Source organism: Salmo salar, chromosome 16, assembly GCF_965601325.2.
Source record: "Salmo salar chromosome 16, fSalSal1, whole genome shotgun sequence".
In the NCBI taxonomy this organism is placed as follows: Eukaryota; Metazoa; Chordata; class Actinopteri; order Salmoniformes; family Salmonidae; genus Salmo; species Salmo salar.
In genome coordinates, this window is record NC_138306.1 from 77,105,717 (window position 1) to 77,124,195 (window position 18,479).

General features: G+C 45.6%; 1 protein-coding gene across 2 annotated transcripts in view; it reads right to left on the reverse strand.

Moving 5' to 3' along the window:
• Nucleotides 1-500: 500 nt before the first annotated feature.
• The window catches only part of LOC106592512 (fibroblast growth factor 14), a 93,298-nt gene continuing 75,319 nt past the window's right edge, over nt 501-18,479 (reverse strand). For both annotated transcript variants that reach the window (XM_045697903.2, XM_045697904.2), the window contains exons 2-5: nt 17,000-17,110; nt 16,435-16,538; nt 4,182-4,380; nt 501-4,103 (exon numbers count right to left, since the gene is read on the reverse strand). In XM_045697903.2, the coding sequence (XP_045553859.1) occupies nt 3,949-4,103; nt 4,182-4,380; nt 16,435-16,538; nt 17,000-17,110 (569 nt within the window). In that variant the 3' untranslated portion in view covers nt 501-3,948. The remainder of the gene's footprint in view (nt 4,104-4,181; nt 4,381-16,434; nt 16,539-16,999; nt 17,111-18,479) is intronic.

Consider the following 18,479-nt stretch of genomic DNA (forward strand, 5'->3'; position numbering starts at 1 on the left):
AGTTGCCCTTTATCTACTTCCCCACAGTCACATGAATTCATGGATACCATTTGAATGTCTCTGCATCCAGTATGAAGGAAGTTAGAGGTAGTTTTGCGAGCTAATGGTAACTAGCATTAGCACAATGACTGGAAGTATCTACTAGCATGCTAGCAGTTACCATAGACTTCCAGGCATTGTGCTAATGCTAGTTAGCAATTGCGTTAATGCTAGTTAGCAACTTCCTTCAAACTGCACACAGATACATAAAAATGGTATCAGCAAGTTCATCTGACTCTGGGGAAGTAGATAAAGGGCTTGATTGCCAAAATCCAGAAGTATCCCTTTAAGGGGGTTATGAAAAAGCGTCCAACTCATAGAGAGGAGATATTATGTTATTTCTTCAGACATTCATCCTTTGTCCGGCTCCTATGCCACTTTTTGATATGAGGAAACATTCTCCATTCTTTGTAATGTACCAGATTGGGACAATGCAGAGTAATGTCAATAACATCACCATGTCTCCTTCATATAAATATTTTATTCAATATGTTGTATCTGTGTATACAATGGAGACACAAACTGTACAGTGCAGACAAACTCTTTTGCATATATATGTATGTAAAGTTAGCGGTACATTTACCGACATGATCTGTTTTTTTTTTCTTCTTTTTGTTTTGACTTGATACACATAGGCTACAGTACTACATGCTTATCTCCACTGCCTTTCTTGTTTACCATGCAACAGGTGAGAGACGTATAGACAGAGAGAGAGAGAGAGAGAGAGACAGATGGAGCGATAGAGAGATGGAAATAGAGAGAGGGGTGGGCAGGGGTAAGGGGAAGAATGAGATGGAATGTTGGGAAAGAAAGAGAGAGAGAATGAGAGAGAGAGAGTACATTTGCACAGTCAAAGTCAATTCAATTTGACAAAAACTGATCAAGTCCTTCTTGAAGTAGTCAGTTAGAGATTCAGAATCCAGCAGCACATAGAGCTCACCGATGGCAGGATTCAATCAGAGACCTTAGAGAGAGTTTGGCCAATGCAGTTTGAACTATGACATCACATAGCTGGATGGCAGCCATGTTCGTGTCATTGGGCAACATTGAATCCTCGAGAGGCAGCAGTGTGGTGCCCAGCTCTACAGTTGGCCAAACTCTCCATATAAAAGGACTCTGGTTTCAACAGGAACAGGAACACCATTAACTGAAAGACACAACACCATCAAATTGTAGGTCTACATTTCTTTGTCAAGAACAGCAGCTTTTGCTCAGCTTGGTACAGACAAAACACTGGACAAGTAGTACAGCATATGTTGCTTCAACACTTTCCCACAAACAGCCCAGTGGAATCTTTTTTTTTTTTACACCGTACCTTTTCGAGTGTTTTCTCTATGATCTCACCCAGCTAGCAAGCTTACGGTGGCCCATGAGCAGCCTGCCAAGGGCAAATTCGGCATCCATGGCCCGTTTTGCTCATAGGCTTTACAGTGGCTGACTGTTGTTATAAGCTCTTGGAGCTAACGTGAGTCTTCAGGTCCCAGGCACGGTTACAGACTCAGCGAACTACCTCTGCTACTTATACAGGAAGTGACAGATCTTGATCCTCACAGTAAACATTTCATCACAAAAACGTAACAAACCAACATCATTCCCTCATTTCATTTAGACGACTGACACGTAAAAGAGGTTGGGTGAAGTCAAACGACGGGTAAAGTCAAAGTATCAATGGCTTCTACATGAGAAAGCTACAACTCCAAGATGGGATGGGAGGTTTGTAGACACAGTGTGAAAGCCAACGGATATAGGACTACCGCAGCGTACCTCTTACCAATGCCAGCTAACAGCTACATCTCCAAGATCACTTCTTTTACTGGTCCGTTTAGGACTGTTCCCTGTAGTGACTCTGCAGTGACTCTGTAGTGACTCTACTGTTCTTTCAATATTTTTGCACGTTCTTTGACTTTGTCAACTTCACTATGTGTGCATGTACAGGGAACTGTCAGAATAAAGGAAACACCAACATAGTGTCTTAATAGGGCGTTGTGCCACGAGCCAGAACAGCTTCAATGCACCTTGGCATAGATTCTAGAAATGTCTGGAACTCTATTTGAGGGATGCAACATTATTCTTCTGCAAGAAATTCCATTATTTGGTGTTTTGTTGGCAGGCTGATGTTTATTGTCATAAGTCTTGTCCTAGAGGCAGAACTGAGCGATTTCCCCTTAGATAGGCCAGCTGCAAAGTGAACATTGGCTTTTTGGTCTTAATTTAAGGTTAGGGTTAGGCATTAGAGTTAACAGTGTGGTTAAAGTTAACGTTAGGTTTAAAATCTGATTTTATGATTTGTGGCTGTGCCAGCTAGCTAGTGACCACTCTGCAGAACTGCCTCCAGAACAAGATTCATGACATAAAACACTAACCTGTGTTTTGTTGATGTTGATGGAAACTGCTGTCTCAGGCACCGCTCCAGAATCTCCCATAAGTGTTCAATTGGGTTGAGATCTGGTGGCCGTGCAGGCATTGCCTGTGGTTTACACCATTTTCATGCTCATCAAAACGTTCAGTTACCACTTGTGCCCTGTGGATGGGGGCATTGTCATCCTATGGGGGCGTAGCCATGGTAACCAAAATAATGGCCTGCGTAGTATTTTTATATATGACCCTAAGATGGGATGTTAAATGCTTATTTAACTCAGGAACCACACCTGTGTGGAAGCACATTCTTTCAATATACTTGGCATCCCTCATTTACTCACGTGTTTCCATTATTTTGGCCAGTTAGCTATACGTTGCCAGTGAAAATGCTACATGTCGGTCACCCTTGTGCAACTTTTGGCACTTTTCAAATATTGAATTGGAATTTCAATTCATGTCCTGAATTGACCATGGCTCTGGATAGAAACTCATAGCTTCTGTGGACATGCTAGCTACTCTGCTACCATTCACTATACCTACCATGCATTGCATCTGCGACCTCCTCAATACTACCAATGCATTAACATCTCATTCCCAGCCCCATGCCTCTCCCTCTATACATGTCTTAGAAAATCAAAGTATTGACCTCCTGCATCATTCACTGCCTAAATGAACCTACAAACACACAGAGAGAAAATAGTAAGAAATAGAATACAGATGTGGAGGTAGAGATAGAGAGAAGCTAAGAATGAGAGAGAGAGAGAGAGAGAAAGAATGAGAGAGAGAGAGAAAGAAAGAATGAGAGAGGGAGGGAGCGAGAGAGAGAAGCTAAGAAAGAATGAGAGCGAGAGAGAGAGAGAGAGAGAGAGAGAGACAATCATTTGAAAAATAGAAGATGACAATCCTGTTTTGTGTCTGTACAACAATCTATCCAGACGGTCGCTGGTGCATTTTGGGTATAGAATTATAAACAAACCAACAAATTGGTAAACAGACAAACAAACAGACTGTGGTCAATATGGATGGACTCTGTTGCTATAGTGCGTCAGAGTGAGAGAGGGGGCTTATGGGTAGCCATCAGCAGGCAAGGCTACCTGGCAAAAAGGAAGAGGGAAAAAAAACGCTTTGTCATCATTCTCACAGATTGTCACAGAAAAATAATCGTAAGGATTTGAAAAAGGCATTCCGTATCGTGTAGGTAGGGCATTCCGCTGTCCAAGTTTGTAGTTTATCTAGCTGATAAAATCAGCAAATCCCCCTCCTCCCCTTCCTCCTCCTCCTCGTCAACAACTTCCTCCTCCTCCTCCCCTCCTCTTCTCCCTTCCACCTCCCCTCCCCCATCCCCCAAATGGAGTGGTCCATTTCCTCATCTCGAACACCACTGCACCGAATCAGCCAAAAAGAGAAAGAGAGAGAGAGAATGAGCGAGAGAAAGAGAGAAAGAGAGAGGAGGTGGGACTTAGCCCATAATTGACCAATCAAGGTGAGAGTTTGAGTGCAGTGGGCAGAGTCTCAAGTCTCTGTCGTGCGGGGGGAGAGGAGGGGGCAGGGTTATGTCGCAGTCTCTTTCGGGTCGGGTTTGTTGATTGGTTTGCCCCCGTTCATGGCCACTGGTTCGCTGGTTGTGCTTTTGCTGGGCGGGACTCCGGCAACTTTAGGCAACGTCTCCCTGACGTCGTGCAACGACGGCTCCTTGTACATCGCAACTACAGAGAAGAGGAGAGATCAGTGTTAGAGCGTGTGAGTGTGTGTGTGCATCCATGTGTGTGTGACAACCCCCTTACCTTCTATAGGTTTGGGCAGGAAGTGAGCGGCTGGTTTGGTCTTTTTCACTCGGTTGCCCTTCATGGGCTGTCCTTCCTTGTTCAGGCCCAAGAACCAGGCCCTCCCAGACTCATTCTGTCTGTACAGCATCGACGAGTAGATCACATAGTAGTTCTCAAACACCGACTCCTTAAACTTACACTCTGCTGTAAACAGCTCCTACAAGAGACACATAAACACACACACAGAGAGAGAATCAGTATCAAACATACAACATTGGACAAATTGCTAACTCTTAATATTCCATTAGATGCCAGCCAAACGTCCATCCAAGATTTTTATAATAGTTTAAATCAACTGTTTCCATGACGTTTATTTAACTTCCATTGGCGACGTTTTACCAACATTCAACCTGCTAAATGACTTGCCCGACGACTCACCCTGAGTTGAATTCAGCTGCTCTATCGATCTCTACATACATTCAGCCTGAATCCTCGAAGTTGTTTGTGCTCACTTCAAAATGAGGGCGTTGTACAAAACAAATTCATCAGCGATTGGATCGTCTCTAACCAATCAGAGTATCAAAGCCAATGACGTGATTCATGGTTCGTGATGGCTCGCTCTAGCCCAACCCATTGGTTTCTGGAACCAATCAGAACGTTTAGAATGTGTTTGCATTCTGCAAGATGTCAGGGAGGAAAGCAAATCCAGACTCAATGTGGAGAAGAAACGCTAGTGGGCGTGGTGTTTGGCGCTGTGGATGGATGGGCAGTCAGTCATCTAAATGACTGATTTGTACTGTAATTAACCATCCCTAGCTTCCAGAGCCTCAGAGACAGACAGGCTGGGAAAACATTGAAATTCCAATCAGGTGTGCTGTCAGTCACCACCACAAGAGACACTCGCTCACCTGTGTGGGCCTTTGTTCCCAGTTACCATGGAAACGATGGAACAGAGAAGATGGGAGGAGAAGAGGAGGAGGAGGGTGGGGCGGTGGTTTGATGTGATGGCTAGGTGTGATTGATCGTGTTTGTGGCTGCCAACATATTTCCATTTTCCTTTGCTCTTTTTATGGTTCTCATTATGGTTCACTGCACCTTTCCCCTGTGTCTTCCAACTCTGTCCACATTCAGGCTGTGTCTCAATAGTCTAAAGTTGCTTCCTCTACTTGTCTTCTCTCCTCTCTTTCATCTGCTTTGATGTGAAAGAATTGGACAGGTGTCCACCATGTTGCTTTTACTTATCCTGTGATTTCAGATCATTTAGGATTTAAAGGCCCAATGCAGACAATTTTTTTTTTTTTATCTCAACATCAAATCATTTCTGGGTAACAATTAAGTACCTTACTGTGATTGTTAACAATTAAAATAGTAAAAAATAAACTAAAATAGCTTCTTAGAAAAGAGCGATTTTCTCAAAGAGCGATTTTCATGTTGCTATGAATGTCTGGGAGGGGTTTGAGTGATGAGGGGAAAACTGAAAACTAGCTGTTATTGGCAGAGAGGTTAGGAACCCTCTTTCTTATTGGTCTATTAATGAATTCACCGCCTGGTGATACCACCAGCCAGGCCAAAACTTCATCCCACCAAAATATAATTTTTAAACAGCTCTTTCACTAAAAGGACATTATCATAATTTTCACAATTTCACAGTATTATTCCAACCTCATAGTGTGGAAATATATATATATATATATAAAACACAGGAAAATCATGCTTTTGACTGCACTGGGCCTTTAAGTTGAGGTGACAAGGAGAGGAAGCCATTTTAGACTATTGTGATGGACCTGCATACTGAACAATGTTATAAAACACAGGCTGTTAGAGAGAGAGAAGAGGCAGTGGAGATTAAAGGAGAGAAAGAAAGAGGGGAAGGAAAGAAAGAAAGAAATAAAGGAGGACGTAGGAGGAGAGAAGAGAGAGAGATAACTCACCAAGGGAGGGGGATGTTTCCTGGGGGGAAACACACAAACACACACACAGTCTTGTATAACTAACCTTGTGGGGACACACAATTCAGTCCCATTCAAAATCCTATTTTCCATAACCCCTAAACCTAACACTAACCTTAACCCCAAAACCTAACCCTAGCTCCTAACCATAACCCTAAAACGAACCCTAGCTCCTAACCCTAAACATAATTCTAACCCTAACACTAACTCTAACCTTAACTCTAAACCACATAGAAATAGCATTTGACCTTGTGGGGACTTGTTTTGTTTGTTTACTATTCTTCTGGTCCCAACAAGTATAGTTAAACATGTTCACACACACACACACACACACACACACACACACACACACACACACACACACACACACACACACACACACACACACACACACACACACACACACACACACACACACACACACACACACACACACACACACACACACACACACACAGTTTGCTACAGCGGGAAAATAATCCCGCAGCAACAGGAAATGTGAATTATTATGTGGATTATAATTAATGGACATTTTTGTAGGGGTTGATATATTTTCCGCAAGGGAAAATCAAGTCTGACATTTCAAAGTGGAAATTACAAACTTCAGAAGCCTTATTAAACCTTGAATATACTAGACGTTTTAAATGTCCTGCATTGCAGGAAACTCCTCCTGCAACAGGGTGATCAAATGAAGATCCTACATCTGTACACACATGCTGGAGCTTAATATTTTGTAATATTAGAAACTGACTTAGGGCCAGTTTTCGTGCTGTGCTCTATACAGCTGAGGTTAGACCAGGGGTTAGAAAGGTGCTGAGGTTAGACCAGGGGTTAGAAGGGTGCTGAGGTCAGACCAGAGGTTAGAAAGGTGCTGAGGTTAGACCAGGGGTTAGAAGGGTGCTGAGGTCAGACCAGGGGTTAGAAGGGTGCTGAGGTCAGACCAGAGGTTAGAAGGGTGCAGAGGTCAGACCAGGGGTTAGAAGGGTGCAGAGGTCAGACCAGGGGTTAGAAGGGTGCTGAGGTCAGACCAGAGGTTAGAAGGGTGCTGAGGTTAGACCAGGGGTTAGAAGGGTGCTGAGGTTAGACCAGGGGTTAGAAGGGTGCTGAGGTTAGACCAGGGGTTAGAAGGGTGATGAGGTTAGACCAGGGGTTAGAAGGGTGCTGAGGTCAGACCAGGGGTTAGAAGGGTGCAGAGGTCAGACCAGGGGTTAGAAGGGTGCTGAGGTCAGACCAGAGGTTAGAAGGGTGCTGAGGTTAGACCAGGGGTTAGAAGGGTGCTGAGGTTAGACCAGGGGTTAGAAGGGTGCTGAGGTTAGACCAGGGGTTAGAAGGGTGCTGAGGTCAGACCAGGGGTTAGAAGGGTGCTGAGGTCAGACCAGGGGTTAGAAGGGTGCTGAGGTTAGACCAGGGGTTAGAAGGGTGATGAGGTCAGACCAGGGGTTAGAAGGGTGCTGAGGTTAGACCAGGGGTTAGAAGGGTGCTGAGGTTAGACCAGGGGTTAGAAGGGTGCTGAGGTCAGACCAGGGGTTAGAAGGGTGCTGAGGTCAGACCAGGGGTTAGAAGGGTGCTGAGGGTGCTGAGGTCAGACCAGGGGTTAGAAGGGTGCTGAGGTCAGACCAGGGGTTAGAAGGGTGCTGAGGTCAGACCAGGGGTTAGAAGGGTGCTGAGGTCAGACCAGGGGTTAGAAGGGTGCTGAGGTCAGACCAGGGGTTAGAAGGGTGCTGAGGTCAGACCAGGGGTTAGAAGGGTGCTGAGGTCAGACCAGGGGTTAGAAGGGTGCTGAGGTTAGACTAGGGGTTAGAAGGGTGCTGAGGTCAGACCAGGGGTTAGAAGGGTGCTGAGGTTAGACCAGGGGTTAGAAGGGTGCTGAGGTCAGACCAGGGGTTAGAAGGGTGCTGAGGTCAGACCAGGGGTTAGAAGGGTGCTGAGGTCAGACCAGGGGTTAGAAGGGTGCTGAGGTCAGACCAGGGGTTAGAAGGGTGCTGAGGTCAGACCAGGGGTTAGAAGGGTGCTGAGGTCAGACCAGGGGTTAGAAGGGTGCTGAGGTCAGACCAGGGGTTAGAAGGGTGCTGAGGTTAGACCAGGGGTTAGAAGGGTGCTGAGGTCAGACCAGGGGTTAGAAGGGTGCAGAGAGTGATCAGTATTGATCCCACATGACCACCTGGTCCCAGTGGAGACAGCTCTTATTGTTTTCTCTGTCATGCAGGGAGTGTGTGTCAGTGTGTGTGAGCGGTGTGTGTGTAGGTGTGTGGCGTGTGTTGTGTGGTGTTTGTGTGTTGAGTGTGTGTGTGTGTGTGTGTAGTGTGGGGTTTGTGTGTATGTGTGTCATGTGTTGTGTGTATGTGTGGTGCATGTGTATGTGTGTCGTGTGGTAAGTGTGTATGTATGTGTGGATTTGTGTGTGTGTTTGTGCCTCCAACACGGTTCATTATCACACTGCTAATTACCCAGGGGAATTGTGGGTAAACAAGTAAGTTAAAGAAAGGAAAGAGGGCGAGAGGAGGAGGACTGGAGAATGTCAGAATACAGAAGGACAGAATAAACACTGGAATGTTTAAGTCTTAAAAGGAAAATCTTCATTTTTAGAAAAAATAATTTTTGTATAAGTTGTCTTTTTGAAAATATTTTGGCCGTTGTGGTTTAAACCAAAAAAGCAATACGATACTCTGAGAAAAATGGCAGAAACATGGTGTTCAGTTCTACAGTTGGCTGTATCTCTTCAGCTGCCATATACTGTTAACATGGAGAGGTATAGAGTAGCTTCCTTGCTGTTGTGTGTCCTGTCTGGTTGTCCTTTAGTGAGGATGACACCATGCTCTTCCTTTCAACTCCACAAACCTTTCATCTAGTCATCCTGTCCTGTCTCTGGATCCAACACGCACGTGCACACACACACGCCACAAGGTCTATGTCAGAAAACAGATGCTCTAGTATAGAGAAGAAAAGTGAGAGAGAGGAAGAGAGAGAGAGAGAGAGAGAAGAGAGGGAGAGAAGAAGAATAGAGAGAGAGCGAGAGAAGAGGAAGAGAGAGAGAGAAGAGTGAGAGAGAAGACAGAGGGAGCGAGAGAGAGAGAGAGAGAAGAGAGGGAGAGAAGGGGAAGAGAAGAGAGAGAGCGAGAATAGAGGAAGAAAGAGAGAGCGAGAAAATACGAAGAGAAGAGAGAGAGCGAGAGAAGAGGGGGAGAGAGAGAAGATGAAGAGGGAGCAAGAGAGAGAGAGAGCTAAGAGAGGGAGAGAAGAGGAAGAGAAGAGAGAGAAGAGGAAGAGAGACAGCAAAAGAGAGATATACACACAGCCATACAAAGGTTTAATGTATTTCTCCACCAAATAAACAAATAACTAATTATCCTCCAGCCAATATATGAGCTACAGTATGTGTGTGTGTGTGCATACGGCCCAGGGTAACTTCTGTCCTTGTCCCTCAAAGCCGCAACCATACCACACTGCTCCTCCTGATCCCTATCCTGCCTTTCCAAATTATAACCAAATCACCCAGGAATATTCCGGCAATTAGGAAAGACCACTGCTGGCAAGCATCCACTTAAACAGCAACGGGGAGAAATGGTGGGAAAGACGACAGTTGAGAGTTTCAGCATGTGTGAGTGTGTGTGCGCACATGCATGTGTTGCCTATGTATTCATGTGTTTAATATGTCATGGAACATGTCAGCTCATAGGCATCAGCAGTCTCTGGGCAGGAATTAGTTGTTGTCTCCTTGTTTATCTCTACCGAACAGAAATATAAACGCAACATGTAAAGTATTGGTCCCATGTTTCATGAGCTGAAATAAAAGATCCCAGAAATGTTAGTTACGCACAAAAACTGTATTTCTCTCAAATGTTGTACACAAATTTGTTTACATCCCTGTTAGTGAGCATTTCTCCTTTTCCAAGATAATCCATCCACCTGACAGGTGTGGCATATCAACAAGCTGATTAAACAGCATGCTCATTACATAGGTGCACCTTGTACTGGGGACAATAAAATTGCACTCTAAAATGTGCAGTTGTGTCACACAACACAATGCCACAGATGTCTCAAGTTTTGAGGAAGCATGCAATTGGCATTTCTAAACCATAAGCCGCCTCCAACGTCATTTTAAAGAATTTGGCAGTAAGTCCAACTGGCTTCACAACTGCAGACCACATGTAACCACGCCAGCCCAGGACCTCTACATCCGGCTTCTTCACCTGCGGGATCGTTCGAGACCAGACACCCGGACAGCTGATGAAACTGAGGAGTATTTTTGTCTTGTTAAAAAGCCCTTTTGTGGGGAAAAGGTGGCACATACAGCATCTATCTCACTTACGTTTTCCTCCATAGTATTAACATGTACAGGATATGATAGTTCTCCCTCCATAGTATTAACATGTACAGGATATGATAGTTCTCCCTCCATAGTATTAACATGTACAGGATATGATAGTTCTCCCTCCATAGTATTAACATGTAGAGGATATGATAGTTCTCCCTCCATAGTATTAACATGTACAGGATATGATAGTTCTCCCTCCATAGTATTAACATGTACAGGATATGATAGTTCTCCCTCCATAGAAAACTCTAAGACCTGATGGTGAGGGCTACAGTATATACTGTACACTGTTTTTGTTACTATAAAGGTGTGAACCAACATACAGCTTTCCGTGTAACTGTGTGTGTGTGTTGTCTGTGTCTGCATGAGTGTGTGCTCAAGTACTCAGATGTGCATGCGTGTAACTGTGTGTGTGTGTGTGTGTTGTGTGTCTGCATGAGTGTGTGCTTGAGTACTCAGACGTGTGTGTTCTTGACACTCTTCAACACACACTCAGAGCTGGTTTCCTGTTGCCCAGCGTCGTTGGTAATTAACACATACCAGATCATTTCACACTAGGCCATCTGTTGACTGCAGAGACAGAGACTGAGAGAGATGGGTGGATAGAGATGAGTCTCTCTCCACAACCAGAGAGCTGTCTCATTTGTCTGACATGTGTAGTACTATAGTTCATCTTGATGCTTCATCTTCAGGAGGAGTAACACTACAACACTCTATTCTTGATCTTACTGTTAAGGGTCGGCCATCTTGTGTCTTTGTGATTCATCAAAGCAGCGCCTCTATAAACCATTTAGTTCCAGGTAGTTATCAATTGTGTTGAATTCTTTGAAGCAACATATCTGTTGTATTATTATAAAACATCATTCTTTGGTAAAAAACAGATAATATCTGTTAAATCCCTAACAGGACTGCTTTTTTTTTTAATAGTCAGCGGTGTGTGTGTGTGTGTGTGTGTGTGCGGCGGATGCATGTGGACAGGACTTCCCCAATCAATAATTAAAAAGCAGCCCTCATCCCTCTGTCTCTAACTGTCACGCCCTGACCTTAGAGATCTTTATTATTCTCTATGTTTGGTTAGGTCAGGGTGTGACTCGGGTGGAAACTCTCTGTTTTCTGTTTCTATGTTTTTGGGCCGAGTGTGGTTCCCAATCAGAGGCAGCTGTTTATCATTGTCTATAATTTGGAATCATACTTAGGCAGCCTGTTTTCTTCCTGTGTTTGTGGGAGGTTGTTTTCTGTTTAGTGTCTTACCTGACGGAACTGTGCGTTTTCGTTTTCGTTATTTTGTTTGAGTGTGTTTATGAATAAAGTAATCATGGACACTTACCACGCTGCGCCTTGGTCCACTTCAACTACCACTTACGACGAGCGTTACAGAACCTCCCACCAAAAACGGATCAAGCAGTGTGGCCAGGATAGTTGGACATTGGAGGAGATCCTGGAAGGCAAAGGACCCTGGATGCGGATTGGGGAATATCGCCGTTCAAGGGAGCAGATGGAGGCAGCAAGAGATGAACGGCGACGCTACGAGGAACTAGCACGGCAACAACGGAAGCCCGAGAGGCAGCTCCCCCAAAAATTTTGGGAGGGGCACACGGGGAGATTGGTGGAGTCAGGGTTGAGACCTGAGCCAACTCCCCGTGCTTACCATGGGGTGCATGTGACCAGTCAGGCACCGTGTTATGCTTTGATGCGCACTATATCTCCAGTGCGCATTCATAGCCCGGTGCGCTCTGTACCTGCGCCCCGCATTTGCCGTGCTAGAGTGGGCATTCAGCCAGGACGGATTGTACCGGCTCAGCGCTCCTGGTCTCCAGTACGCCTTCTCGGTCAAGGATATCCTGCGCCAGCTCTACGCACTGTGTCGCCAGTGCGCCTTCACAGCCCAGTTCGTCCTGTGCCAGCGCCCCGCATTTGCCGGGCTAAAGTGAGCATTCAGCCAGGACGGATTGTGCCGGCTCAGCGCTCCTGGTCTCCGGTGCGTCTCCTCGGTCCAGGATATCCTGCGCCAGCTCTACGCACTGTGTCGCCAGTGCGCCTTCACAGCCCAGGTCGTCCTGTGCCAGCGCCCCGCACTTGCCGAGCTAAAATGAGCATCCAGCCAGGACGGGTTGTACCAGCCCTATGCTCCAGACCTCCAGTGCGTCTCTCCAGCCTGGTACGCCCTGTGCCTGCTCTGCGCACCCGGCCTCCAGTGCATCTCCCCAGTCCGGTGAGACCAGTTCCGGCTCCACGTATGAAGCCTCCAGTGATGATCCATGGCACGAAGCCTCCAGTGATGATCTATGGCCCGGAGCCTGTAGTGATGATCCATGGCACGAAGCCTCCAGTGATGATCCATGGCCCGGAGCCTCCAGTGATAATCCATGGCACGAAACCTCCAGTGATGATCCATGGCCCGAAGCCTCCAGTGACGATCTATGGCACGAAGCCTCCAGCGACGATCCATGGCCCGGAGCCTCCAGCGACGGTCGGCCGTCCGGATCCTCCAGCGACGGTCGGCCGTCCGGATCCTCCAGCGACGGTCGGCCGTCCGGATCCTCCAGCGGGGGTTCCCAGTCCAGAGCCTCCGGCGATGATCTACGGTACGGTTTCTCCGGCAACGATCCAGGGTCCGGAGCCTCCGGCGACGATCCACGGTCCGGTTCCACGAAAGTGGGGGGAGCCCAAAGCGGAGGGGGATATGCGTCCCGCACCGGAGCCTCCCCTATAGGTTCAGGTTTGCGGCCTGAGTCCGCACCTTTGGGTCACGCCCTGACCGTAGAGATCCTTATTATTCTCTATGTTTGGTTAGGTCAGGGTGTGACTCGGGTGGAAACTCTATGTTTTCTGTTTCTATGTTTTTGGGCCGAGTGTGGTTCCCAATCAGAGGCAGCTGTTTATCGTTGTCTCTGATTGGGAATCATACTTAGGCAGCCTGTTTTCTTCCTGTGTTTGTGGGAGGTTGTTTTCTGTTTAGTGTCTTACCTGACGGAACTGTGCGTTTTCATTTTCGCTTTTGTCATTTTGTTTGAGTGTTTTTATGAATAAAGTAATCATGGACACTTACCACGCTGCGCCTTGGTCCACTTCAACTACCACTTACGACGAGCGTTACACTAACTGAACAGAGAGAGAAACAGAATACATCTCTCCTCCAAAAAGGACAAAACAAGCACCCGGCTGCTCTCCTCTCTGCAGCATAATATCACTCTCCCTCGCTCCGACACAGTGAGGAAAAAGAGGGATATTTGACTGTTCTGGTGTGTCAGGGTCGGGAATAATTCATATCCCTCCCTCCCTCTCCATGTCTCACTCCCTCCCACTCTCTCTCACCATCTTTCTCACCACTTCACTTTCTCTCAAGGAACCCCTCAAGTTTCCTTGGAGACAAGGAAAGAGAGGAGGGCTTGGGTACAAACGGATGTGGATTTCTCTCTATTTCAATCTCTCTCTCTCTTTCTCTCTCTGCTGGTCTTTTCCATATAAAGCTCCTTGTTAGAACACTACCTGTCGAAGCAGCAGCTGACGTAATTCCATTATTATGTGATGAATAAAGAGGATGAGTGATGGTGAATTCACAATGAGAAACACTAAGGGAACTGTTCTTCTGATATATCGAGTGTCATATAGTAACATGCCCATTGATTCATCACCAACCCCATAAAGACTTGAGAACTATTCAAGATAGGAATCTTACTGAGGAGTCATATAATGTTACAACCTAAAGAGAAGATGACCTCTTGTGCCCTACCTAGGGTAATGACCAGAGGAGGCTGGTGGGAGGCGCTACAGGAGGACGGGCTCACTGTAATGGCCGGAATGGAGTCAAATGTGTAGTTTCCATATGTTTGATACTGTTCCATTGATTCCATTCCAGCCATTACAATGAGCCCGTCCTCCTATAGCGCCTCCCACCAGCCTCCTCTGGTCATGACAGTATTTAGTATTCATGACGCATGCTCCCCTTCATACGAACCCGGGGTGAACCAATGGTCAGACAGACAGCACTGTACACAAAAAATAAGCCACGGAAGTTTTTGGAGCGAGAATAAAGACGACTTTCGAGTAGTAAGACATGTTAATAAGAAGGGGCTATAAGTGTCTTATATGGTGAGCTACCGAGTGGCTAGGACAGGCAAGCCCCATACTACTGTGGAGGACTTAATTCTTCCTGCTGCCGCGGATATGGCTGGGACAATGCTGGGGGAAAAGGCCCAAAAAACTATACAGACAATGCCTTCATCAAACAACACTGTTTCACGACGCATCAGTGACATGGTAGGAGATGTTATGAAACAATTACTGCTTCGCAAACAAGCCAGTGAATTCTATGCGTTACAGCTGGATGAGGCAACAGACGTGGCGGACCTGGCACAGCTCCTGGTATATGTCCGTTACTTTTATGGGGGGGTCAATTAAGGAAGACCTCCTCTTCTGCAAACCACTGGAAACCCAACATTGCAGAGTTCTGTGCATCCTTTCAAGCACACCCTTCTCATTAACCTGTGGTGAGTTATTCACAATTTTCAATTAACAAATAAGGTTTTATTTGTAATATGGTTAAAGAAAGAGCAAAATTATTGATTATTATTATATTATTATTTGTGCCCTGGTCCTATAAGAGCTCTTTGTCACTTCCCATGTGCCAGGTTGTGACAAAAACTCACACTCATTCTTATGTTTAATAAATGTATCGTATAGTGTGTGTTTGGCAGGCTTCCAATGATGACAAAAACCAACATTTGACAGTGGGCTGACCCTGGTGCTGGAGGGGAGGGGGTACGCAGCTGGAGGTTGAATGTTTGAAAGGGTACGGGACTATAAATATTTTGGAAACCACTGCATTAGCCAAATCCTCACTATGGCCTCTGGGGAAACGTACATGTATTCCTCCTAAAGGATTCCAGGATATTGTTGAACCCAGTGTGTCTACAGGACAGGTGGGCTGTATATTAGTACGGTGACTGATCTTGTTGAACCCAGTGTGTCTACAGGACAGGTGGGCTGTATATTAGTACGGTGACTGATCTTGTTGAACCCAGTGTGTCTACAGGACAGGTGGGCTGTATATTAGTACGGTGACTGATCTTGTTGAACCCAGTGTGTCTACAGGACAGGTGGGCTGTATATTAGTACGGTGACTGATCTTGATGAACCTAGTGTGTCTACAGGACAGGTGGGCTGTATATTAGTACGGTGACTGATCTTGATGAACCCAGTGTGTCTACAGGACAGGTGGGCTGTATATTAGTACGGTGACTGATCTTGATGAACCCAGTGTGTCTACAGGACAGGTGGGCTGTATATTAGTACGGTGACTGATCTTGATGAACCCAGTGTGTCTACAGGACAGGTGGGCTGTATATTAGTACGGTGACTGATCTTGATGAACCCAGTGTGTCTACAGGACAGGTGGGCTGTATATTAGTACGGTGACTGATCTTGATGAACCCAGTGTGTCTACAGGACAGGTGGGCTGTATATTAGTACGGTGACTGATCTTGATGAACCCAGTGTGTCTACAGGACAGGTGGGCTGTATATTAGTACGGTGACTGATCTTGATGAACCCAGTGTGTCTACAGGACAGGTGGGCTGTATATTAGTACGGTGACTGATCTTGTTGAACCCAGTGTGTCTACAGGACAGGTGGGCTGTATATTAGTACGGTGACTGATCTTGTTGAACCCAGTGTGTCTACAGGACAGGTGGGCTGTATATTAGTACGGTGACTGAGTGATGTAAAGGTTGTGTTCACACAGGCAGCCCAATTCCAATCTTTTTTTCACTAATTGGTCTTTCAACCTGTCAGATCTTTTGCCAATAATTGGTCAAAAGATCAGATTTGGGCTGTCTGTGTAAACACAGCCTTAGATAGTTAGATCGATTGGTTTTAGCTGAAATAATGACACACGTACACTTATAGAAGAAAAGTGAGAATTGTCATAGTAATCAACAGAAAATCAGCTCAACCAAGATGGCCGCCCGGCTGGCACACGTCATCATCAGCGTTGGTCTGTACTCACTGATGAGTAGAGGTGTCCCTCCCCGTTCATGGCGATGTACAGACCCATCTTGACTGACTGGATGGCCACCACTCGAAGGCCCACTGGGATGAGGTTGAACAAAGCTGAGAGACAAATCAGCACAGTAAAGCGGATTGACAATCTTACCAATAGAATACACATTGTGTGTGTGTGTGTGTGTGTGTGTGTGTGTGTGTGTGTGTGTGTGTGTGTGTGTGTGTGTGTGTGTGTGTGACACAGGTCCACACACACACGACTAGAATGGAACGATACAGTATATACATGAAAGCTACCAGAACACTCAATCACATGAATGATCACGAGACGTGTATGAGACTTGACACATGCGTGTAGTAGCCGTGTGAGAAATGACATCAGTCACAGAGCCGTGTTCATCTGGACTTCTGTGTGTCAGTTCTCATTTGTCCATGTCTGACATGTACTGCATGAGATCTGTGATTGGATGACTTCTGATAAAATGTCTGTCAGTGGGTTGACGGAGGTTGCCACTCAGCCACTCAATCTACCCTCCTCTGTGTGCGCATGTGTGTTCGTGTGGACTCACAGGAGTTAGTGCCGTCATCTTTGGTCCCGTCCAGACATCCATCTGGGTTCATCTGCAAGTAGTATCCCTGTCTGCAGTACAACCTGGTCACTATGCCCTTAAGCTGTGGATCTAGAGAGAGAGGAGAGAGAAGAGAGGAGAGAGAGAGAAGAGAGGAGAGAAGAGAGGAGAGAGAGAGAAGAGAGAAGAGAGAGAGGAAAGAGAGAAGAGAGAGAGAGGAGAGAGAGAAGAAAGAGAAGAAAGAGAAGAAAGAGAAGAGAGAGAGAAGAAAGAGAAGAGAGAGAAGAGAAGAAAGAGAAGAGAGAGAGGAGAGAGAGGAGAGAGAGAGAAGAGAGAAGAGAGAGAGAGAGAAGAACGAGAGTCTCATTATTAAAAGGTGGGCTGGCTTCAGTGTAAAAGTTCTAGACTACATTATTCGGAGGTTTCTTTTATCTCCATGACAATATCAGTCTGTTTTCACAAAAAAAGAGCGAGCAGACAGACCGGAGCTCAGGAGAAAAAGCTCTTCATCTCAGAAATGTCTGAGAATGTCAGCATGTGTGTGCAACCCAGTCCCCACCCACACGCCCGAGACTTCATTATGTTCTCCCCCAACTCCCTGTCACAAAACAGCCAGAGAAAGAAACATGTCAAACAGAGAAACAGAGAGAGAAAGATAAGAAAAGATAAGAGAAGGATTTTGGAACAGTGGGCTGAGGAGAAAGAGAAAAAGAATAAAGGAACAGAAAGGGAAGCCATGGATAAACACTGGTGAAATAGCTGGACCCAACACACACAGACAGTGCATTCAGGAAGTATTCAGACCCGTTGACTTTCCCCACATTTCGTTACGTTACAGCCTTATTCTAAAATGGATTAAATCGTTTTTTCCCCTCATCAATCTACACAAAATTCCCCATAATGACGAAGCAAAAAGAGGTTTCTAGACATTTTTGCAAATGTATAAATAAAAAATAAAAAACGGAAATATCACATTTACATATCTATTCAGATCCTTTACTCAGTACTTTGTTGAAGCACTTTGGCAGTGATTACTGTCACGATTGTCGTCGGTTAAGGAGGACCAAAACGCAGCAGGTATGTGAATGCTCATCTCGACGTTTTAATAAATACAAAATGAACACCAAAATAACAAACATAAATAACGATCGACAAAACAGTCTGGCAAAGCATAAGGCTAAACGCAGAACAATCTCCCACAAATGACAAACACAAACACACCCTAATATATGGGACTCTCAATCAAAGGCAAATAGACAACACCTGCCTTCAACTGAGAGTCCCAACCCCAATTAACCAAACATAGAAACAGACACACTAGACTAAACATAGAATACATGAAAATCAAACAGTGCCCAAAAACCCCGGAATACTTAAATCAAATGCCCCTTCAACAAACACACCACCCCGAACCACATAAAATGAATACCCTCTGCCACGTCCTGACCAAACTACAATACCAATTAACCCTTATACTGGC